Source organism: Aquarana catesbeiana, linkage group LG04, assembly GCF_042186555.1.
Source record: "Aquarana catesbeiana isolate 2022-GZ linkage group LG04, ASM4218655v1, whole genome shotgun sequence".
Lineage (NCBI taxonomy): Eukaryota > Metazoa > Chordata > Amphibia > Anura > Ranidae > Aquarana > Aquarana catesbeiana.
In genome coordinates this window covers 279,200,279-279,226,337 of record NC_133327.1, presented here as the reverse complement: position 1 = coordinate 279,226,337, position 26,059 = coordinate 279,200,279, and the positions used below count along the sequence as shown (strand labels likewise).

The 26,059-nt window shown below is 42.6% G+C and overlaps 1 protein-coding gene across 5 annotated transcripts in view; it reads right to left on the bottom strand.

Moving 5' to 3' along the window:
• Window positions 1-2,191: 2,191 nt before the first annotated feature.
• The window catches only part of DLGAP2 (DLG associated protein 2), a 1,381,880-nt gene continuing 1,358,012 nt past the window's right edge, over window positions 2,192-26,059 (bottom strand). For all 5 annotated transcript variants that reach the window (XM_073626624.1, XM_073626625.1, XM_073626627.1 and 2 more), the window contains 3 exons: window positions 25,664-25,755; window positions 15,446-15,598; window positions 2,192-8,989 (listed from right to left, as the gene is read on the bottom strand). In XM_073626624.1, the coding sequence (XP_073482725.1) occupies window positions 8,771-8,989; window positions 15,446-15,598; window positions 25,664-25,755 (464 nt within the window). In that variant the 3' untranslated portion in view covers window positions 2,192-8,770. The remainder of the gene's footprint in view (window positions 8,990-15,445; window positions 15,599-25,663; window positions 25,756-26,059) is intronic.

The window sequence follows — 26,059 nt, the reverse complement described above, 5'->3', positions numbered from 1 at the left end:
ACAGCTTAAAGACATTGCACAATAGTTCAGCCATCATCACCTCTAGAGAAAAGGGCAGACGAAAATGCTCAGTAAATGCAGAAATATAGACAGCTAAAGTTTTACTCAAATCTCTAACTTTCTGGTAGAAATAAACCTTGCCCCACCTGCTCCCAATATACAAGCCTACAAATAGGGATTCTCAGAAGGTGGGAGGGGAGGACTAAGACTTCCCTGGAAATAGCTAATAATCTCAGCTGTCTATACCTCTGGGACTATTGGTAGTTTTACTTTCCATGCTTTTTCACTAATGCCGCATACACACGAGCGGACTTTCCGGCATACTTGGTCCGGCGGACCAGAGTCCGCCGGACAATCCGATCGTGTGTAGGCTTCAGCTGACTTTTTTTCCCCAAAAGTCCACCGGACCTAGATTTGAAACATGTTTTAAATCTTTCCGTTGGACTCAGTTCCTGACGGAAAGTCCGTTCGTCTGTATGCTGGTCCGACGGAAAGCCCGCTCGTCTGTATGCTGGTCCAATGGACCAGATACGACGCAAGGGCAGGGTATTGCATCTCGCGCTCGCTGCAATAGGAAAAACAAATTTTCCTATTGCGGCGAGCACGGGGCATGCCAGGCCCTTAGGTCTGGTATGGATTTTAAAGGGAACCCCCTACGCCGAAAAAACGGCGTGGGGTCCCCCCTAAAATCCATACCAGAACCCGATCCGAGCACGCAGCCTGGCCGGTCAGGAAAGGGGGTGGGGACGAGCGAGCGCCCCCCCTCTTGAACCGTACCAGGCCGCATGCCCTCAACATGGGGGGTGGGTGCTTTGGGGGAGTGGGCGCCCTGTGGGGCCCCCCACCCCAAAGCACCTTGTCCCCATGTTGATGAGGACAAGAGCCTCTTCCCGACAACCCTGGCCGTTGGTTGTCAGGGTCTGCGGGTGGGGGGGCTTATCAGAATCCGGGAGCCCCCTATAATAAGAGGGCCCCCAGTTCCTGGCCCCCCACCCTATGTGAATGAGTATGGGGTACATGGTACCCCTACCCATTTACCTAGGGAAAAAGTGTCAATAATAAAACACACTACACAGGTTTTTAAAATAATTTATTAGACAGCTCCGGGGGTCTTCCTCCGGCTTCGGGGGTCTTCCTCCGGCTTCGGGGGGTCCCTCCGGTTCCCCTTCTCCTGGCGTCCGGTTGGTTCTTCTCCGCTCTCTCTGGCCTCTTCTCCCGGTGTTCCAGTTCTTCTGCCGGCTCCTCCGCTATCTTCATGCCGCTCTTTTGCCAGCGGAGGCCTGGACTTCTGGCTTCTTGTCTTCTTGGCTTCTTCCCTCTTCTCTTCTCCAGATGTTGACACGACGGTCTCTTTGGCTGGACTGCTCTCTGAACGCTCCGCTGTGACTTATATAGGCGGAGACCCCGCCCCCTTATGCCGTCACAGTCCCTGGGCATGCTGGGACTGTGACGTTTTAGGGGAGCCGGAGAGACCGTCGTGTCAACATCTGGGGAAGAGAAGAGGGAAGAAGCCAAGAAGACAAGAAGCCAGAAGTCTGGGCCTCCGCTGGCAAAAGAGCGGCATGAAGACAGCGGAGGAGCCGGCTGAAGAGCTGGAACACCGGGAGAAGAGGCCAGAGAGAGCGGAGAAGAACCAACCGGATGCCGGGAAAAGAGGAACCGGAGGGACCCCCGAAGCCCGAGGAAGACCCCCCGAGCTGTCTAATAAATTATTTTAAAAACCTGTGTAGTGTGTTTTATTATTGACACTTTTTCCCTAGGTAAATGGGTAGGGGTACCATGTACCCCATACTCATTCACATAGGGTGGGGGGCCGGGATCTGGGGGCCCTCTTATTATAGGGGGCTCCCGGATTCCAATAAGCCCCCCGCCCACAGACCCCGACAACCAACGGCCAGGGTTGTCGGGAAGAGGCCCTTGTCCTCATCAACATGGGGACAAGGTGCTTTGGGGGAGGGGGGGGCCCCACAGGGTGCCCCCCTCCCCCAAAGCACCCACCCCCCATGTTGAGGGCATGTGGCCTGGTACCGTTCAGGAGGGGGGTGCTCACTCGTCCCCACCCCCTTTCCTGACCAGCCGGGCTGCATGCTCGGATCGGGGTCTGGCATGGATTTTAGGCGGGACCCCACGCTGTTTTTTCGGCGTAGGGGGTTCCCTTTAAAATCCATACCAGACTTAAGGGCCTGGTATGCCCCGCGACGGGGCTCTCAAGGTGTCAATGTCGCCGATAAAAGCGGCGAGATTGACTTCCTTTTCTAGTCCCGTCGTACCCGAGTCACGTTCAAAATGAACGGACTTGTCCGTGTGTGGGCAAGTCCGTTCATTCTGAAAGTCCGCCGTAACTCTGGCGAAAGTCCGTTGGAAAGACGGGCGGACTTAGCCTGCCGGAAAGTCCGGTCGTTTGGAGGCAAGTCCGTTTGTTCAGGTGGTCCACCGGAAAGACCGTCGGACCAAGTCTGCTGTAAAGTCCGCTCGTGTGTACGAGGCATAAGGATGACTTCTGTTTATGCACTGTTTCATTGTATACATTTCTTAGGTTTGTTACCAAATTACTTTAAGACTTGAAATCAGTGGATTACACTAATGTCTTTTCCTATGACAAATATAGAAACAATATAAATTTTAATTCCTACTGTGCTGCTCTTTGAAAAGTGGCTTGATAATGGTTACCCTACACTCCAAAGATGAAGTATATGTAAATTATATTGAGTGAATTCAGTGGTGGACTGTGATGGCAGAGAGTCCTGCTGCAGAGTTGACAATTGTTCTACCTCCTTGTTAGTTACTTGGTAAAGTGGTCTATTTTATTCTGGACTGCCCACACTGCCAGTATACCTGTATACATGACAGTAGCAGGGACTGCAAATAAGGAGCTATACAATCACAGCCTGTGATGGTATAGACAACTTACTTTACAGGAATCCACTATTATAATGACAATGACAGCACAGAACAAGCATCGTTTTCAAAATTTCCTTATGTCACTTTTTTATAGATATATATATATACACACATATAAGCAGAAATATAATAGATATATACTTTAATTTGATTTTAAACTTATACATTCATCCATTGTATAGTTTTTCTTTCAGTTACACTTTAAGGCGGTTTGGTAATACATCCTTCTGGATATGTCAGATCTGATATGAGAACATTTCCATCTACTGATCTCCTATTTATTCCTGTTTGAGATAACAAGGATCCAAGGTGAAACATGCTTGTTTATGTGTACTCCATATACAGTTCATGCTTATTTAAGTATTTGCTTTCTATAAATCTCTTAGTATAAGAAACAATAAGGTTACCATTGCAACCCTAATTTAGCAGGCATATGATAGACTTATTGGGATGCTGACCTATAGATAAAGTGCTTATTGAGCTGAAAAAAAAAGATGGTAGCATAGGATAATACATTTTAGTTGTTAGTGGTTAACTGTTCTCAGAATACTTTGGAATCCAGAAATAATAAGTGCAGATTGTGCACAACACGCCAATAAGACAATAGGTCTCCTTACTACAATTTTTAAAATTAAATTATTCTTTTCTTAAGAATGGTGTATAAAATAAATTAACTGGAGAAGTTTTTCTGTAGGCTCTTACTCTTAGCTTGATATGTTTCAATGTATCAATGACCTTGGATCAATGCAATGATAAATCCAAAAACATTTTACTTATTTTGGGGCTGGAAGTAAAACTAGATTTAATAAATATATGACCCAAACACTAAATACAAATCAATAAACTAATGTCTTTCATTAATTGTACATTTGTTTCCTGGAGAGTGTTGCTGTCTTTAGCTGCCAGCGGTGGTTTTGGAATAGTTGTTGAAGCCACACTAGTGACTAGACCCCAGGGAAACAGAGGGTTTAAACTGGCTACATGTGTTTTCCTGCTCACTAATATATTTCTCCAGTGTTGGGGGGTCCTCCTTTTATTTTTTTTAGCAATGCCCTTTAACTTTAGAGAAGTACAGAGTGGTACAGGCGCCCCCTATGGTCAGATACCAGTACTGGTAAGGAAGTTTAGGGATGCAGCATGTTCTGTAAAGGTTCTACAATTAAGAAACCTTGTGCTCAGATTTAAAACTATAAATCATTGATCACTATAGCTATTTTTTAGTATCCTTAATGATGCCCCAACATTGTCATTATATAGAAATCTAAGGCTGCTACAGTATCTTTTTGTATTATCTATCAATTTAAATGTATGCTATTATATGTCAGTCAATGAAAAGATAGAATTATTACAAATCAATGTCATATTTTGTTTAAGAAAAAAATACTTATACCCTGAATATTTAAAATGCAATAGAAATGGAAGTACTCGGTTATATAATACTATGTAACTATATTGTACTTACAGATATTTACAGTAGTCTTTAGTATTTGTGGCACAAGAAAAGCTATTTACCTTACAGATTTGGTAAGGTGCACCTAAATATGTACATGTGCTACAGAGATGCAATTAGTTCATGAACGCTACATCCAACACAGTTGATTTAGCAAGCTTTGCAGGATTGTGTGTAAAAGTATTATACCAACCATATGTAATTAACATAATTTTGATAATTTGCAAAGCTTTTTAGAGTAATTGGAGAAACCTGGGGGCATTTTTTTTACTTAATATGTTGCAGTTGGGTATGCAGTGCTCATTGTCATGAGACAAATACAAAGGGCAGAGAACTGCAGGTTCAACCCTGGAAAGTAAAAGTACACTTGTACTCTCTCCCTGCTCTTTTCTCCATCACAGCCAGCATGTATATCCCTAGGCACTAGGGGAAGCAGTAATGTCACTCCCTCTGTCATGTGATAGTGCTTGGGCCTAGCGAGTGGCTGCTAGATCCAAGCACTGTCATATGGAATGAGGTCACACGCTCCCCCATACTTGGAAGCACTGGGTATTTTTGCTAACTGTGACAGAAGAAGGAATCAATGGCAAGGTGGGTATCAGTGGGTCAGGAGGTCCCTTTTATAAAGCCACTGGGGATAATTTACTAAAGGCAAATAGGCTGTTTACTTTGCAAGAGAATGAGGTGAAGCTTGGCTGACTTCCATAATCTTATCATGTGCAAAGTAAAAGTACTGTTTTTTATTATAATCCTTGCACGGGTATTCTTCACTGTTGTCACTAAACTAAGGGAAAATCCCCTTTCAAAGTGAACAGCCTATTTGTCTTTAGTAAATCGACCTCACTGTCCCTTTGCCCTAAATGTGCAAGTTAGTGCCGTCTCTTTTAAAGTATCAGACCACCCAAAGGTAATACTTTAGTTAAAGTGGTTCTAAAGCCTAAATATTTTTCACATTAATGCATTCCTTGCTTTGAGGTAAAAAATGTTTAGTTAGCATTATACCCCCTCATCAGCCCTCATTTGATACAGTGCAGTGCCCATCTGTATTGGCTCTCTCCCATCTCCAACTGCTCTCACAGGCTTGGCTAAGTAAGCACCTGGCTTCTTATAAATATTACATGTTCTAACTGCAAGATCTCCCAGGCATAATTACTAATTCTTTTCCTGAAATTTTGGTGCCCCCCCTCAGATTTGAATTGTCTGGTATCTTGCACTAATTTCCTCATTTTATTCCTCATTTATGTCTATGGTCGCCTGGGGTTCCTGTGCGAGGGAAACATGCACCTGTGTGCAAAAGCCCTAACTCTTCATATTTGTCAAAAACATTGGCTTTGATAGACTGACTTATAATTTTAGGGGAACTCATCCAACACAGAATTTGTAATGTTTTGAATTGGGAAAGGCAATATGTACATAAAGGTGTTTGACTGTGTAATGCCAAGCTCCCATCTTATAGCCCATCCATAAATATTTTTTTCTTGTAATTGAGAGATGTTTTTTACATTTCAAAATGCCAAATTTATTGCAAAGGGATCAAAAAAGCTTTATAAATTGGGGTACTATTATGATTTTTCCTGTAACATTCAATTATTATTATTTTATGTAATGATTTCAGCTTCTCAACCTGAATATCTTTACATGAATGTAAATCCTCTATATGTGCACCTTAACAAACCTGCACAAGAGCACTTAAACTAATATTACATATGATCAAAGGAATGAGTACATTCACATTTTCCATGAAATCAGCTCCGGTTCTGGGGACAGAAATATTTTAAATACACTAATAATACCAGTAACAGTACATTTTCCCAAGATGTCAAAATTTGCCCTCTGCAAAACAGCAGAGCCTTTTGTTTGGCTAAGCCAAATGCACATAATGTACATTTTTTTTTTGTTTATACCAAATTAAATAAAACATCAAGCAAACTTTTCTTTAACATTGCTAAAAGATAAGCAAGTTTACATTCAATTGCTTTGATGATTTACATACTTATTTTCAGTTCTAATATAGTAAAAGCAATTTAAAACAGCACTGGAAATTCAGTTTGAGTGAAATGCAGTGTCAGCTCATCATAAATATACCAGTTTATTCAGTTTTTGGCTGAAAAAGTGGGTTGTCTCTGCCTACTGGTTTATCTGCTGAAATAAAAGGGCAATTCTTGTCTCTGTATATTAACACCAAATTTTTGCCAAAATTTGGTATCAAAGGGTATTACACTTTATATTTGGGTTAGCAAATCAAAGATAGTTTTGAAGTAACACTGCTGAAGTTAAATTAATAAATTTAAATGGAAAGAAGGCCTTGAATTGAGGAAAGAGCAACATTTTGGAAGTCAAATTACGCAGCTTGAAAAAGATAACTAATAAAAGATGACGATGGAGGAATATGGTTATGGGGATTTCCATAAAAGAAAGGTGTATAAAGACATTTAGCCCCTCTTGTTAAAATATACATAGCATTACTGCTGCTTGCAGGTTACAAATTGGCAATTAAATTGGAAATATTTACAATGAGGGGAAACTTTAACAACTGGAAGGATGACACTACTTTAGAATTTGGGGCTAACGTAGTAAAAAAGGAAAATAAATACAGCTGGTTTATATATGTAGCAGGTAATATACTATTTTCTTATGTGATAAATTAAGATGGCATACAAACGTGTTTTTCAAATTGTATGTGAGCTCTTAATAGCTGGCCAGAAGGTTTTACAATAATCAGAATCTAGATGACAAGTGCATGACATCCCGAAGAAACCAAGTTATTAGCAACAGTGCATATTCCTGAAGCAGGAGCAGTCTATATCTGTGACAAACGAGCCCTTTATGTGAGGCATGGTCAGGAAACAGGTTTGTATGTTTTCAATTTTGTACTGAAGACTCATGTGGACAACCTCCATTGGTTATGAAAAGTGTGCCATCAAAAGAGGGATAGTGGGAGTGAGCTGCCAGGAAAATAATCTGACAGGGTAGGAAAAAGTATTCATTATTTTAGGATATGTTTTTGGTAATTGTTTATATAAATTAATCATGCAAACCTGTCATCAGAACCTGCCCTCAATAAGCTACACAAAAAAATGGAAGAGCTCTGACAAACAGAATGAAATATACACATAACAATAAATTAAAATAAAAATAAATCTGAGGTTTCATTGTTCCTATTTATGTTTTGCACACATTTAAATGGACACATGAATAAAATAAACTGCTACATTCCCCATGTTTTATGATTGCATGTCCCTTGCAGCCATTTGCTGAAACAATCAAGTTGTTACAGAATTCTCATAAGGAAAAGAAAAAAAAAAAAGAAAAGAAAAAGAAATTACAGGTGTAAATCACATTTCACCATTACTGTACCTTAAATTAACCATTGAAGCAAAATATATTTACCACTGATATTAATGAGTCTTAAGTTGCTTACCACATCACAACTGGCATTTTAAAAAGCAAACATTTATATAGGTTTTCAAGGATGCCCTTTCAATGTAATAGCAGCTTTGTGTGTTTCTTTAGTAAACACCCAAAGTTACACAGCAAATGATAAAATAATTTACTCAAAAAAAAAAGACAAAAAATGTAAACATAAATATAGGGTCCGTGGAAGGATGTTCTAGTATCCCTTTCATATACTGGGTAATAAAGATCATTTTTTTTTTCTTTTCTTTTTTTTTTTTTTAAGGCATTCACTTTCTTTCCACCTGTATCCTCCTTGAGTCTTCTTGCATTGAGAATACAAAGTTGAATGGAGAGATGAGACTTTCCACCCAGTAGACTGTTCCATACCAGATCTTGGGAGCTTGAGTGGATGTTGGGTCTTCTGCTTTATTTTTTAAGATCCAAACGATTTGAAATGATACTGGTTGGTAATCTATACAAGAACACATGTGGTTGCATAATGCAACGCAGCAGTGCTTACTGAAGCAGCATCAGTACCTATTTAAAATAAACTGAAATATCATAAAACAATGCATCCTTACCCCCTGCACGTCTAATGTGTAGCACCTTCTACTTGTAATAGCTAATGCCTCTAGGGAGTGGTGAGATGTACCCATTTAGTTATTCTTGTTCCTAATTATCACATCATTTATAAAAATAGAAATATACAAGAATTGACGCTGGGTTCCATCTTGAGAGGTTTTTCTCGTTGTCCTCTGAGAACATGTTGGAGAATCAGGTCTCAACAAGCCCTATGCATGTAGCTGATTTGAAGTCAGACATGATTTGCAAAACAACACATTTTTGCAATGAGTTTAGCAAACTCTGAGGAAATAAAAAAAAAAAATCCACTGTGTGTGTATGGCACAAAGAGCACAATGACAAGGGCATATTCAGTAGCAATTGATTCAAAATGGTTGGTAATGTGTGCTACAAACTGTACAAGCATGTTGTTTTAAAAAAGATCTAAGTGTTTTTTTGTTCTTAAAGCCTAGTTTGGGCTTCAGGTATATATATTTCAATGCTGTCTGCCCGCTCACTGGCTGAATTTTGCCGGAATGAGGCTGCTCTTTTTGCAGCCATTAGCCGCCTTCTGGCTTCTTGTCTTTGTCTGTCAGGTAGGTCCAGAGACTTTTCTCGAGTGATAGGGAATTTTCCCCTGGAAGGTTTCTTTGGTATTGGAGGTGGGGGTTTCTTGTCATCCTAAAAATATAATCAAATTAGATATTTATAGTTTGAAAATGTAATGCAAATATTCACTATTATCTTATGCATATTGATGCCATATTCATATTGTAAATTATATACATAGTGAAACAATACTTTATTAATGAAGATGATTAAAAGGACTGTTTTCATGAAAGAAGAAAAGTCCAGAGCTGCAGTAGCTTGATAACTGTTTCCATGACAGCTGCTATCTCTCTGACTTCAAAAGACAAACACTAGACAGAGGGTAAATAAGGGATCTGTTACCTGTTACATATATACAATATATATATATATATATATATAAATATGTGTCAGGAGTCGCTTTGGGCAGGGGGTTTGTGGAACTCAGCTTACCTTGGAGAGCTCTGGAGACTCCGTGTCCAGCTCCCCTGGCCCCTCTTACATGTAAATCACCCTGTGTCCATTAGGGGCACAGGGTGACTGAGAACCCCACTATGATCTGTGCTATTTAGACACACTGTACAGCCACACTGGAATGTTGTATATACTGTATGTATATATTGTGTGTTATCTCATGGTGTTGTGGACTCTTTGCTGTGATCATTTGGTGTGGGGTTGTATTCCAATGTTCTATTGTGTCTGTCTGCCTTGGATATTATGGGATGTGTATGTAGATTAGCTGTGAGATTGGTGGGGGCGAATTCCTCTAACAGCTCTCTCTGCTGATAAGACTGTTTACTGATGAGAAATTTGAATACACCTGACCTGTGTGTCTATTGTGATTTGACAGTTTACCCCGCCCTGAATCCAAGGGTGGGGGTGTCTCTGAGTTGGATATCTGTGGTAACATGTGCTTGAATAAAGGAGTTTGATGTTGTTTTTCACCCTACACTAAGGGTGGTGACTGGGTGGGCTAAAGTGTCTTGGATAGTGCTTGTTCTGGACAAAGGAAGCATTTACGGCGGACATAGACCTGTTGAGGACAGGGGTTCGTCCCAACTGGTGGCAGCAGTGCGATCGTGCTTCCTGGCTGTGAACATGTCCAAACCTCCACCTGGATCCAAGATCAGGATAGCAGACTTCATTCACCCCAGCGGAGTTATGGATCTGGCATCAGAGTTTCCGGGGCTGCTGCGGATCGTCCTTTCAGCATACACCAGGTCTGTGTCTGCGGATGAATACCTGGAGGTCAGGCAGCAGATTTGTGTAAGACCCTGGATTAGAGCTCTCCAGGTTGCTGGTATGCAACCAGGCAAGTGCTTTCCAACCCCAGAGCTACAAGCCAGTGAACAACGGGAGTTACGGATGCAATTCCTGGGAGATCAGCCCCAGGAGCAATGGGTGACTGAGTTGGACAGGCTGGTCCAGCAGGAGATAGAGCTGGACAATCGGTATTAGGCTCTGCAAAGGCACGCAGAGGAGGAATATTTAGAGGAGACAACTGAATGCTCTCCGGAGGGATATGACTTTGGTGGCCCTGGATTGCTGTGGGAGAGCCTTTCAGATTGTTTTGTATTTGGCTATGAAGGGGAACCTACCCTTGAAGACCCGCGAGAATACAGAGAGGGTATGCTCGGTCTTGCAGGGGTCTCAGAGCTTAAACCTGACCTGAACTATTTGCTAAGGAAGGAACAGTATCTGGAAAGGGCATACAGAAAACTAGAACACGTTCAGCAGCATACCAGAGAATCAGCAGTGGAAACTCTGGAGATTGCCATCTCCAAAGCTGAAGTGCTGACAACAGGGCAGAGCTCTGCTAACCCCTGCCCAGCACCAACAGCAGCTTCAGCATTCCTGAGAGAAGAGGCAGTTGGCCTTTCTCCCACAATACTGACAGAGACATGGGATATTCTGCCAGCAGCATCTGTAGGGTTACCAGAAACTTCTGCAGCTGAAGAGCTGACAACTGGACAGAGGGTCCAAGAACTCTGCCCTACACCTGCAGCAGTGCCAGGGGTCCATGGTGAGAAGGTGACGGTCACTACCCAACAGTTAGCCGGTTTGGATGATGTGGAGTCCCCAGCAGAAGTGCTGGCAACAGGGCAGAGTGCTACCAACCTATGCCCAGCACCGGCAACAACTACAGAGTTCCCCAGCAACAAAGGGATGTTGTGAAGCTTCTACTCCAAGCTAAATCGTTGGCAACAGGGCAGAGTGCCACTGGCCTCTGCCTAGCACCTACAGTGGCTTTGGCCTTCTTGAGAAAAGAGGTAGTCGGCGTTTTCCCACAACACTGACAGGGACATGGGATTTTCTGCCAGCAGCATCTGTGGAGTTACATCAAACTTCTCCAGCTGAAGCGCTGGCAACCAAACAGAGGATCCAAGACCTCTGCCCCACACCTGCGGGAATTCCGGAGGCCCAGGGGGAGAAGGAGATGGTCACTCCCCAACAAGGATTCGTGCACCTGGGAGACAGTGACAGAGAAATGTCATCCCAGCAGCCAGATGTGGGAACAGCTGAGGAAGCAGCCGGCTCACCTCCCCAATGGCAGCCACACAGTTTGGGAGAGAAGGAGGTCATCCTTCCACCCCATCAGAAAATCCACAGTCTGAGAGTGGAGGAAGCCGGCCTCTCGCCCCAGCGGTTAGCCGGAGTGGATGATGTGGGGTCCTCAGCTGAAGTGCTAACAGGGCAGAACCTTACTGCCCCCTACACACAACTGCAGCTAGAGCTGATATTGGTGGAAGGGCTGGCAACATGGCAGAGTGCTGCTGGCCTCTGCCCTCAACTAACAGAAGAGGGAGTTCCTGTGAAAGTGGAGGGGACTTCGGTCTCCACTGACACAACCCCAGAAAATGGTGTGGCACTGAGACAGGAGAATGTCAGCCATGCTTTGCAAGCACTGGGTGATTTTAACCTACCAAAACTGGATGGGACTTCAGTCTCCACTTGTATACCCCAGGGATGCTGGGCAGTCGTCCCAGTTTCCCAACAGCATGATGGAGTGAGCCCTGTCACACTGTCTTCTCTCCAGCGGCTGAAAGGACTCCAGGGAGCAGGGCCAGTCCATGCCTCTCTCCAGTGGCAGGCATGTTCTCTGAGAGGCATAGGTTGGCTGGGTGAGTAATGCTATGCTTGGGACAATTTATTTGGGATACTGTGTGGATACTGGCATTGGGGGACTGGAACTACTGACTAACTTCGGAGTCAACCTGTCTGGGGTCTCCTCCTGTGTTAGTCTCCTGCCAAAAGGGGAGATGTGTGACAGGAGTCACTTTGGGCAGGGGGTTTGTGGAACTCAACTGACCTTGGAGAGCTCTGGAGACTCCGTGTCCAGCTCCCCTGGCCCCTCTTATGTGTAAATCACCCTGCGTCCATTAGGGGCACAGGGTGACTGAGAACACCACTATGATCTGTGCTATTTAGACACACTGTACAGCCACACTGGAATGTTGTATATATGTATATATTGTGTGTTATCTCATGCTGTTGTGGACTCTTTGCTGTGATCTTTTGGAGTGGGGTTGTATTCAAATGTTCTATTGTGTCTGTCTGCCTTGGATATTATAGGATGTGTATGTAGATTAGCTGTGAGATTGGTGGGGGCGAATTCCTCTAACAGCTGTCTCTGCTGATAAGACTGTTTACTGATGAGAAATTTGAATACACCTGACCTGTGTGTCTATTGTGATTGGACAGTTTACCCCAGCCTGAATCCAAGGGTGGGGAGAGTGTCTCTGAGTTGGATATCTGTGGTAACATGTGCTTGAATAAAGAATGTTGTTGTTCACCCAATCACCACCCTACACTGAGTTACGGCTGGTGACTGGGTGGGCTAAAGGGTCTTGGATTGATGCTTGTTCTGGACAAAGGAAGCATTTACGGTAGACATAGACCTGTTTAGGACAGGGGTTTTATATATATATATATATATATATATATATATATATATATATATATATATACACATACATACACTGTGTGCGTGTGTGTGTGTTTACTGCATATTGCAGTTTATTTTGTAAGAAAGGGGAGGATTTGTTTGTGTGTTTGTTGGCCATGTGAACTACATTCCACAGATACCATCAATAAAACAGACAAACTATACTACATCACTAAGTTATCCATTGGATATTGACTTGGATATGTAACTTAACTGTAATTGCAAATACACATGCATTTTTATGTTGAAAATGACAGGTACAATTCAGTGGAATATTAGCTGTGTTGCAGATTGGATTGTGTTATGTAAAGCAATACTGCTAACCCTACATTCTGCTTAAGAGTGACGCAACAGTATTTACTGCCCCCAGATAAACAGCAGAGACAGTATTAGGTGGCTTTGTTCAGTTTGGACTGCACATTTTAAAGAACAAGAGAAGTACTCGCAGAAAGAAATATACATTTTTCACCTCCAAATACATATTAGCATGGGCTAAAATGTCTTAACCGCTTCCCGACCAACCGCCACAGTTATACTGGGGTAGGTTGGCTCCCCTGCGCGAGCTGTTGTAGCTATACGACGGCTCGTGGGGTCGGGATAGCAGGTGCGCATGCCGGTGCTCATGGCCAATGGTCGCAATGACCGCTGGCCACGGGCGATCGTGAGCAAGAGAGACAGAACAGGGACGAGTGTGTGTAAACACACACTTCCCTGTTCTGTTCTGATAGGAATGACAGACCGTGTGTTCCTATTATCTAGGAACCATGATCTGTCACTTCCTCCAGTCAGTCCCCTCCCCCTTCAGTTAGAATCACCTCCCAGGGAACACAGTTAACCCCTTGATCGCCCCTAGTGTTAACCCCTTCACTGCCAGTGACATTTTTACAGTAATCAATGCAATTTTATAGCATTGATCGCTGTATTAATGCCAATGGTCCCAAAAATGTGTCAAAATTTTCCAATGTGTCGACCATAATGTTGCAGTCATGATAAAAATCACAGATCGCCGCCATTACTAGTAAAGAAAAATAATAATAATAAAAATGCTATAAATCTATCCCCTATTTTGTAGACGCTATAACTTTTGCGCAAACCAATCAATATACGCTTATTGCGATTTTTTTTTTAACCAAAAATAGAAGAATACATATCGGCCTAAACTGAGGAAAAAAGTTGTTTTTTTATATTTTTTGGAGGATATTTATTATAGCAAAAAGTAAAAAATAATGCATTTTTTTCAAAATTGAAGTGGTTAAACTGTTGTATGTGGCATCTTTTGTTACAACTTTAAAGAGACTCATGTCATTCCTACTGCTATTTTATCTAACAGTTCCTGTTCACATACATTGTTGCAAGCAATGTGTTGCTCCATCTTTCATGCCACAGCTCTCTAGCAATAACCAGATAACAGCTGTGAAAACTCTAGGTAAAAAATCCACTTTACATTATCTCGACTGACGTCAGCCAACAGAAAAAAAAATTTGTTCCCGTAAATTGGGAAAGGAGGGGTGATGTCATAATATCTAGACTGTGTACTAGAAGACTTTACCTTTAAAAGTCTGATTTCATGTCTGGGTTTTTAAAGTTGCTATGGCATGAGTCACTTTACCTGTGGTTCAGATTTTTTTAATAAATCTTAGGACTTGGTACAGAATTATCACAGTACCCAACTGATGCCACCAATCTTGACAAGAGGATGTAAGTACACAGATGTTCATGTGCTTTTTGTAATTAAAAAGGTATTATGTTTGAAGAAAGAAAAAATATATATAACGACTCTTCATAGATGTTCACATTGGCGATTGTACCCTTCAGCTAAGGGGTTGCAAAGGAAAGGCACCTAAGGCTAAAGCAATACCGTTGGCCATATTTTGGCGAAAATATGTAATTTGGCCTTAAAGTAGCACATCACTATAAACACGATTATTCTGCATTACATTTACAGAGGCTTTTCGTACAGAGGCTTTGGCAGCTTTGTTTAATGTGGTTCTAAAGGCTGAAGGTTTTTTACCTTGATACATTCTATGCAGGAAGGTAAAAAACCTTCTGTGTGCAGCAGCCCCCCTAATCCATACCTGATCTCCCTCCAATCCAGCAATGTTCACAATAGCCTTGGCTGTCCCGGGACTCTCCCTTCTCATTGGTTGAGACAGCAGCGGGAGCCCACTGGCTCTGACTGCTGTCAACCACAGCCAGTGACCCAATGAGGAGAGAGCAGGGAGGCGAGGCCGGGTCGTGGCTCTTGTCTTATGGATGCATAGAGCAGCAGCTCGGGAATGAGCAGCAGCTTGGGAGCGAGCACATAGCGGTGCCCCCAGGGCAAGCTGCTTTCTCTGGGGGCTCTGCTTGAGGGGGAGGAGCCAGGACACTGGCAGGGGACCCTGAAAAGAAGAGGATAGAAGCTGCTTTGTGCAAAGTAAAACAAGTTTGTTATTTAAAAAACAAAGCAAAAAAAATGAAGCTTTAATACCACTTTAACATTCCCTACAGCAGTAGATCACTGCTGCCTGTATATAGTGTGTATATGGATATCTTAAATATAAATAAAAAGTTATCCCCAGCTCCCTACAATGACATTGGATGATATTTATAAAAACTCATACCTTTTTCTCAGGAGAATCAATTGTCTTCCAATCATTGGCTTTTAGCTGGTGCAACTTGTCAAACTTCATGCTTACATCTTCAATGGATAACTGCAACAAGTCCCAAAATCCTGCTAAGTCTTGTGATGTTGGCCTGGGCATAGCACTTGGATCCTTATTTTAATAAGACATAATAATAGAATGTCAGTATGACCCTTTCATACACACAGTGTTACCAATCTTACCTGTTTAGCTCGAAACTATTATTTTTGCAATAATGCTATATGAGAATCTCTGACTAATACAGCAAATGATCATTCTTTTCTACTATAGTTTTGTCTATACAAAATTATTCAATATTATATTACATCAGAAAATGTGTGCCCATTCATAAAAGGGTTAATTTAGGCTAATTTTGGTCTCAAGTACTATATTACTGCTCAATCACAGAGTATTTTTAGCTGGAAATATATTATTTGGCCTGGGGGGTTAACATGGATTGGGGGAATGAGTGGATAGATGAGATAAATTAGCATCTGATTGTGGACCAGGAGGCATAAAGGGGCAGAGGGGAAAGGACCATTGTAAGAATCAGAGGTGGCAGAGTAGGACCTGGCAATTAATGGAAAGAGAGACAAGGTAGAGTGTGAGCAGATTCAATATCAAGGAGAGTGAAAGAATGCAGAAAAATAGATCGTGAATGGCAACTGTCTGAGTTCCACTGGAAAAGGATGCAGCAGCAGAGCTGGACATGGACAGGAGGGTGAATTTTGGACTAGGCATGTATGAAGTTCAATTTCTCCCTCTTTGGGGAAGGTTCACCCTTTTGGAGGGTGTGCAGCAGTTCATACCCTTTCTCCTGATGTGTGAAGTTGTGGTGCAAATATTTACACTAGTCAGACTCATGACACATCTCTGACAGGGTTTTGGACACGGGGGTGGGTCTTTATGGGAATGGACATTGCTTATCATATGTGGGGCCCCTGTATATTTACTAAATGTCAGGCAGAATTTATTATTATTTGCTCACAGGTTGAGTTTCAGTCTACCTTCTTGTATTTTAAAAAGAGAGATTGTAACTTTCCTATTCACTAGAGTTTTTTTTCCTTCATGAATGAGCATAGCAGGAAGGCACACATTTTCTTTTAGATCCAAACCCTCCAGAGCAAAACAAAGATGGTGTGGTTTAGACTGTAACAGTAAAAGTGACTGATTATGAAGAATTCACATACGAGTGACATATAGTTTGCTAATGTACATGATATTCTTGTGAACATCAATAACAGTAAAAGAAAAGGGTTTTTTACCTTTTCAAAATGTTATTGTACTTGGCAGGGCAGTTACAACCTTCTTTCAACCTGTTTTCTATAGGAGTGGATGAGGCAAGCCAGCATTCAAACTTCCCAATTGTCCCAGATTCCGTGGATGCTGGGATTTTGTGGAAATCCTGAGACAGTTGGGTGGTATAAACACTGGCTTGCCTCATCCACTTTACTGCTGCAAGAGTGGGTTAGAACAATGAAGAAATATGCATGATGAATATGTATACTGCGTATGACAAGTTCTTTTGTTTAGATCCTAATTGATGCATTTGTGTGCTTGCCAGAAATCTCCCTAAAGGTTTAGTGATCTTTGCATGATGTACTATATCATTGTACTGTATTCCACAGTGCAGGTGCTGTAAAAAAATGACAATGTTCATAAAACCTTTTTTTTACTAATGTAATTATGCTATAGTTCCACTAGATGGCAGTGCCACATTCTTCTATTAAACATTGAACCAATTCTTCACTATACTATATTACAAATGCTATATATTTGGCACAAATGGTTCATATTAATTTAATCTCCTGACTAAGAAAGGTAACAATACAAAGCATTTTTACAAATCTTAATTAGGACATATACCCAAGATATCTCTGTGATCATTTAAGCTGAATAACCATATGCCTTCAAATCAGGCATTTACCACAATAGCCTGGCAAGTATCAAAGCTAATAAGTGAAAAAGTACTCAAACATTTAGTGGAAGCTGTAGAGCACTGTTCAATGCAAATGCCTCCAAGTTCAATGTTCCAATCTCACCAAGGACAACATTTAAGGGCTTTTTCTGGGTTTCCTCCCAGAATAAAAATACATGCTGAATGGTTAACTGGTCTCCTAAATTGTCCCTACTTTGTAAAAGTGGGGTAGGGGCATTAGATTATGGGCCCCTTTGAGGGGCTGGGACTGATGAAAATGGATTTATGTAAATGGTGTACAATACTCTGGAGCTATATAAGTGCTTGGTATAAATACTCTGTTTGCTATCAGTAATTTTCTTTAACAGGGGAGGTGTAGTAGGTACTGATTTACGTGATCAAAAAGCATTACAGCTGAGAAGATTTCAGTCATGTGCTCTGAGAACACTAAAGAAACATTAGCTGAAAGTCTGGAAATTGTTCTAGGCTTCAGACAAGCTTTGGTACAACATTAAAAATACTCTTTTGTAGTCATCTCACACTAAAATCTTCTAGACAGCCAAAAACATATACTTTTCAATTTGTTTCAATGTATTTCAATTATTAAGCGTTTTCTCTCTGTATGCACAAATGTAACCAAAGATGACTGCAAGATGACCTAAGACAGAAACTTCTCATTTTGAAGAATAAAAAAGCGCGATCCTTATGTTTTCATTTCAGTATATTGCAGTGTACACTGAGGCAAGAGCACATGGCTTCAAACTGGAGAATGGACTTCAGTAGTTGATCGCTGTCTGAACAGCAGTTGCAGACCATTAAAAAAAACCAAAACATCCCGTTAGCTAAAAAGGTTGCTTGTTGTCAACCCAAAAAAATAAAAAGTTTACAAACAGCACACTTAAATTGGTGCATTCATATATTGTCTATCTAATAACGTGCTCCAGAAGTCCCAGAGCTAGAGATAAAACCTGACCAGGATGTCCAAGGAAGAACCTCTGGTCTTCCCCCACTCTCTTTGCAATTGAAGCTTCTGAATAAAAGACTGAATTAAGCTCCCTCTAATTCCTCTCGTATTGATTTGTATTGTAACTGTACTGTCTAATCTTATGTTGTAAAGCACTGCGCAAACTGTTGGTGCCATATAAATCCTGTATACGGTAATAATTAATAATAATTGATATTAATAAAAGACTGAATGAAAATGTGTTGTTAGCTGATTGGCATTAAGAATTCTGCATGAAGATGTATGGTATGCTTGATATTGTGAATAGATATATGCTAGCATTGATGTCTACATGTAGGATTTGAACCTCTCTGCTATTTAATGCATGCTGTGCAGAATACTCATACACCTTGCAGGCCCACTTGCTTTGAAGTGGAATATCCTTACAGAAGTTGTAGTGTGACTGGGTTCTGACCAGCATCTGGATATTTGCTGTCGAGTTACTGAGCAGAGAAAAAAAATCTACTGTTTTATCTGCCACTACTGCTACAGAGATATCGCTGTCTTCCACTTCTAAAGTTTTTTTTAAGTTATAGGCTGAAGCTATTTGCTTTGTATGCTCTATTGTCAGATTAAGAAGCAGAATTACTCAAAACATATAATAGAGTTCAGCAGTTGGTAGGATTTAGATGCATGTTGATCTATTAGATTACAGTCATAATAAAGTACCTTTTCTGAAATACTGATTCACCAAAACATTGGCAATCTAGGAAGCAGAGCTACATGAAAAAAGTTAATAATAAAAGTACAATCGATTAGCTGTAAAGTGTAATGATATGTGTAACAACATTGGTTCTATTATGTTCGATTAAAATGACTAGGATTTGCTCACTCCAGGTTAGCGAATTTATCGCTGTGCCAAACTGATAAAACTGACCAGACTTCCTGGCCAACTCGTCATCTAGTGGGTGATGTCAGCAACTTCTCTCATCCCCTAGCCACAGATCTGTGTGTGTTTGACATTTCAAGAGACTTTAGAGACAGAAAGAGCAATATGGAAACTTGAAAGCAATATCTCTCTGTGAATTCTAAGCATAATCTAATATGCAAGTGGAGATCATTTGGGGACTAGACAGTGGGACTTGCAATTCTGGTATTTATCATTTAAAGTTGTAGATGAGATATTGTTTACAGGTAGTGTGCAAGAAGCTTCTCATTTTTAGTAGTAGTTAGTTACATTTAACCAGGGATGGACTGGCCATCGGGACTACCGGGAGATTCCCGGTGGGCTGATGGCTCAGAGTGGGCCGGTTTCAGCTGCATCTGCGGTGCTCGGCGATCTACCCGTCAACCGCCGACAGCTGGCGCCTGATGGGTAGATCGAGATTTAGCCAGTATGCAGAGTAGCGCAGGAAGCGTCTGTCTGTAGTAAGTTCTCTCTCATGTCACGCAGCGCTGCTCGCTCCCCGGCGGCCCCTCCTCTCTTCTCATCTATCCCCATTGGCTTGTGACATCATCTGGGATAGACGAGAAGAGAGGAGGGGCCGCCGGGGAGCGAGCAGCGCTGCGTGACATGAGAGAGAACTTACTACAGACAGACGCTTCCTGCGCTACTCTGCATACTGGATAGTAAGAACCGGTGATGTGCCCCCTGATGTGCCCTATAATGTGCCCCATAATTTGCCCTCATGTGCTATGTGCCCCAATGTGCCCTGATGTGCTATGTGCCCCATAATGTGCCATGTGCCCTGATGTGCCATAATGTGCCCTGATGTGCCCTGAGCCCTGATGTGCCCCAATGTGCCATGTGCCCCATGCCCTGATGTGCCCCGTGCCCTGATGTGCTATGTGCCCCAATGTGCCCCGTGCCCTGATGTGCTATGTGCCCTGATGTGCTATGTGCCCTGATGTGCCCCGTGCCCTGATGTGCCATGTGCCCTGATGTGCCCCGTGCCCTTATGTGCCATGTGGCCTGATGTGCCCCATGCCCTGATGTGCCATGTGGCCTGATGTGCCCCATGCCCTGATGTGCCATGTGGCCTAATGTGCCCCATGCCCTGATGTGCCCCGTGCCCTGATGTGCCCCGTGCCCTGATGTGCTATGTGCCCCAATGTGCCCCATAATGTGCCCCATAATGTGCCCTGATGTGCCCCATAATGTGCCTCATAATGTGCCCTGATGTGCCCCATAATGTGCCCTGATGTGCCCTAAAGCCCTGATGTGCCCTGATGTGCCATGTGCCCCATGCCCTGACGTGCCCCGTGCTCTGAAGTGCTATGTGCCATGTGCCCCGTGCCCTGATGTGCTATGTGCCCTGTGCCCTGATGTGCCCCGATGTCCTACGCCCTGATGTGCCCTGTGACCTGATGTGCCCCGTGCCCTGATATGCTGTGCCCCGATGTCCTATGCCCTGATGTTCCCCATGACCTGATGTGCCTTGTGCCCTGATGTGCCCGTGCCCTGATGTGCCCATGCCCTGAGGTGCCCCGATGTCCTGTGCCATGATGTCCTGTACCCTGATGCACTGTGCCCTGATGTGCCCTGATGTGTTGTGCCCTGTACCCTTATGTGTTGTGCCCTGATGTCCTGTACCCTGATGTCCTGTACCCTAATGTGCTGTACCCTGATGTGCTTGGGCTCTGTACCCTGATGTGCTGGGCTCTGTACCCTGATGTGCTGTGCCATGTACCCTGATGTGGCTTGCTGTGTTGTACCCTGATGTGCCTTGTGCCCTGATGTGCTGGGCTCTGTACCCTGATGTGCTTTGTGCCCTGATGTGCTGGGCTCTGTACCCTGATGTGCTGTGCCCTGATGTACTGTACCCTGATGTGTTGTGCCTTGGGCCGGTCTGGATGAAGTCCAGGGCCACATTTTTGTCCCAGTCTAGCCCTGCATTTAACTGTAATGTAGAAAGTAGTTAACTTCTCCTTCAGGCAACTTCCCCAGCTTTAAAGTGTCATTCAACCCAAGCCATTAAAAACTATCAATAAATGCTGTATTACATGCTGTTCATACTCACTCAGTCACTATGAGATTCATTTTTTGTATTCTGCAAAAAAACTGGTTGATTCTGCTGCTCTCCCCCTCCTGGCCATGTCCCCAATGCAGTTTGGGATTTTGCAGAGCAATTTTGGCAGCTAGTTCATAAGCTGTCTTCAGTATCTTTCTACCCTGAGCATTTCCTCTCCATCACATGTGAGCAGCCCATGTGACTATAGAGTGGAAAATAACAGCCCACTCCCTCCCTCCTCCTCCTCCAATGGGGGTGGGATATCATAGCTCCCAACTGTCCCTGATTTTGAGGGACTGTCCATCATTTGGAGCAATGTCCCTCTGTCTGACAGGGCTGGCTCAGCCCTTCCTTCTCTGAGCTGGCCGCTCAGCTGTCGGCTAATTGCCAGCTCTCATCTCTCTCCACAGTTAACCAGATTTCCAGCTCACTTCATTCCTGCCTTCGCCTTGGTCACATTACAAGAAACCATCTCCTGCATTCCTGTTTAAAGTCTGGCTTTGCTGACATCCCTTCTGGCTCCTTATCCTGCTTGCTGTTCTTTTACTTGGATCCCTGACTTCTGGCCTGGCTGATTACCCGATCTGGTTACTGAACTTTGGCTTGGCTGATTACCCGATATGGTTACTGAACTCTGGCTTGGCTGACTACCCGCTCTGGTTACTGGACTCTAGCTATGCTTTGACTACACTTAATCTATTTACCTTAAAACCAAATATATAACGGTATGATAATTTAAAAAAGTTTATTGATATTAATTAACCACTTCCCGCCTGCCGTATGCAGAATGACGGCCGGGAAGTGGTTCTGTTATCCTGACTGGGTGTCATATGATGTCCAGCAAGATAACATGCCGGCGCACGCCCATGGGGGCACTCAGCACGGAGATCGCGAGTGTGGCGTGTCAGTCTGACATGCCGCATCTCCGATCATGATAAGAAGCCTCTGTCAGAGGCTTCTTACCACGTGATCAGCTATGACCAATCACAGCTGATCATCGCGTGAACCAGGAAGTGCCGGTAAACAGCATTCCCTGGTTCGCGCTGACAGGGAAAGTCGATCAGCGGCTCTCCCTGTCACAGCCCTTTCAGCTGTGCCAATCACCTGCCAATCAGTGCCCAGCAATAAACACAATAATAAAGTCTCCCAGTGCCCACCTCAGTGCCAATAAGAGCCCACCACAGTACCAATCAGTGCCCAGCAGTCACACCTGTCAGTAATCTATCAGTACCTCATTATCAGTGCTGCCCATCAGTGCCACCTGTCAGTGCCCATCAGTTCCGCCTGACAGTGCCCATCAGTGCCGCCTGTCAGTGCCCATCAGTGCCACCTATCAGTGCCATCAGTGCCACCTATCAGTGCCCATCACTGCCGCCTGTCAGTGCCCATCAGTGCTGCATATCAGTGCCGCCTATTGGTGCCCATCAGTGCTGCATATCAGTGCCGCCTATCAGTGCCCATCAATTCTACGTATCAGTGCCTCCTCATCAGTGCCCATCAGTGCCGCCTCATCAGTGCCCATCAGTGCCGCCTCATCAGTGCCCGTCAGTGAAGGGGAAAACAAAATTTTATGACAGAAACTAAGAAAAACTTTTTTTTTTTTCAAAAATTTTGGTCTTTTTTAGTTTCTTTAGCAAAAAATAAAAACCACAGAGGTGATCAAATACCACTAAAAGAAAGCTCTATTTGTGGGAAGAAAATGATAAAAACTTAGTTTGGTTACAGTGTAGCATGACGACACAATTGTCATTCAAAGTGTGACAGTGCTGAAAGCTGAAAATTGTCCTGGACAGGAAGGGGCGAAAGTGCATGGTATTGAAGTGGTTCATTATTTATTTTTACTCTGTTTTCCAAAGGCTATTTTTTTTTAACATGTGATCAGTAGTAGAAGACTAGAAGTTCCTCCTGCCACTGTTTCCCTACGGAGAGGCTGGGAAAGAGCTGGGTCATGTGACAACTTTATATTAATTAGGAAAAAGGTACTTCATTTTTTTTAAATCAAAATAATTACAGTGCCAACATCCACATATGGAAAGAGAAGGGACCATGGAAATTAAACAGTGTGTGTTTAGTTTCACTTTAATGAGTGTCAGGACCCTATCTCAACATTTATAGCCACATGAGTGACTCAGCAACCCTTACCCAATCACTATGAAATGTGTCAGGGCAGATGTTGATTGTTCAAGAACGGGATTGGATACTGTAAGTTTGTGAAACCACTTTGTGCAATGGCATAATCCAATTGCAATGGTTCAACAAAGTATAGGACGGGTATCAATGGTGTTATGGCTGAAGGTGTGATTTGTTGTTAAATCACCAGGATTGAGATGTAAAAATGGCATTATGTGTGGATTACAGATTATGTCAATAATCACTATTTGAGCACTAAGGTCCATAAAGACATGCATGAGCAAGTTTGGGGTGCAGAAACTTGAATGGCCTGCACAGAGTCCTGACCTCAACCTGACAGAACAGCTTTGGGATGAAGTAGAGCAGAGACTGCGAGCCAGGCCTTCTCGTCTAACATCAGTGCCTGACCTAACAAATGCGCTTTTGGAAGAATGGTCAAACATTTCCATAGACACACTCCTAAACCTTGTGGACAGCCTTACCAGATGAGTTGAAGCTTTTGTAGCTGCAAAGAGTGGGCCAACTCAATATTGAACCCTACGGACGAAGACTGGGATCTAATTAAAGTTCATGTGCGTGTAAAGACATGCGTCCCAATACTTTTGGTAAAATAGTGTATATATGGGTGAAGGTCTAACGTGGCACTGGCTTTTCAAAACAATAGCACAAATATGGTTGAAAAAGCTCAAATTTTTCAGTTTGGCTAAACTACTATTGGTCTGACTTCCATATTTTAGGGCTTAAAGAGGAACTGCAGTCTGTTCACATAATTTGTAATAAAAAAAATCTTTGCCATTCTGCAGTTTCTCTCCCTCCATTAAGTCTGGCTGCATCCATTTTAACTGTGGGTAGCTGAAACTGCTGCCTGTTCACTTCCTGGATTTACACAGACACACACCTCCAGCTCTACAGCTTTCATTGGCCCTCTTATGACTCATCCCCCCTACCTTCCTGGCAAACTCTCATGGGAGTGAGAGAGAGAGAGAGCTGTGCATGATGTCATAAGCCTAGGCTAATGACCAGACAAGAAACAGGAAGTGGGTTGTAGAAGGTATTTACTGGCAGAAAAAAAAATGTTTTACAATCCAAAATTAAAACAACAAGGGCAGAAGGTTTAATAGATGTAAAGATGGAAAAATGACTGAAGGTCTGTTTTAAGGTACATGCAGCTATTGTTCATTGCAGTCTCTAAATACTTTAATTGGAAACAAAAACTTTAAATATATTACTTAACAGTCAAAAAGGATATGAATCAATTTTGTGTGCACCAAGTCAACCCTTGATATTGCCTTGTAAAAGTAGCAGTGACATAATAACTATGCTCTACATGGCCTGTTCAGAGAGCAAAGCTGTGAGAGGCACCCAAAAAGCTCCATAGAGGCTTCCTGTAGATAACTGCTGGAGGGGACAAGACCAGTCCCCCTACACCTAAGGATAGACAGCAGTAGTGATTGGTTTTATTATAGGAAGCTGCTTCACAAAAGCAAAGTTTTACTCTGGATTATTGCACAGATCTAGAAGAAATACACAAAGCACACCAAGATACAAGGAAAATGAACATGACTCTTGTATTTAGACAATTTTTACGTATCCTGGAGTTTTGCTTTAATATGCCTTTGTAAGATAAATGTGTTTTTTAAATTTGTAGAAATTGTATTTATTTAGAAATAATAAATACCTTTTTTTTTCTTTTTTATACATTATAACATGACTGCTGTTCTCAGCTTCATAAGGAGCTTGGAGAGGTGAGGGTGGAGAAACAGCAGTACACTGATCTTCCCAGTGAATGGCTGTGCAGGGGGTATATCAGCACAAGTCTTGGCCATTGGATTATAGGCAGACTGTTCTCCCAGCACAGTCATAAAACTGACCATGCTAGACATGAGAATACATCTATCCCAGTGTGGTCAGTTTGAAATAAGAAAGTAGGGGGGCTGGATGGATCAGCAGGTACATGGTACAACAGACACGTATCAGGAATATGAAATACTGTGATAGCATAATCTTTAACGATAAGAGTTGTGCATAGTGAATAGTTCATATGTAAAGATGTTTCTGGTTATTTCTGAAAGATTTGACCCTGTGTCACCTCTGTTATAGCATCATGCTAAAGAATTATCACGGGTGTAAGAAAAGTTGATGTAAAATTACATACATAAGTTATTTTTATTTATAATTTCACAGAAGTGACTTACCAGATTTTGCTGACAAAGCCAATAAAACTGCTGAAACTTCTGTGACATGAGCAGCTGTGCGCTTCCCACTGCACTCCGGATTTTACCTAGATCTAAACAGAGAAGCAAAATATAAGTTGATTCTAAAAAAAAAAAAAAAAAAATAGCAATCACAAGCAACAACACCAATGTTTGATTTAATCAAAATATTTAATAATGTTGTGGCTGAGAGTATCTACTTCCCAACAACCAAAATTATATATTGGATGACCATCAAAAAGGTTTCTTTCTTCATCTTCTGATTAAGACCGCTCAGGGAGGGCAGGGGTATAGCTGGTGGAACAGTAACTTGGTGTATTGCATTAGAAGTCACTGTGTAGGAGAAAACATGGCTTCTTCAGGAAGATCTTGAAAATT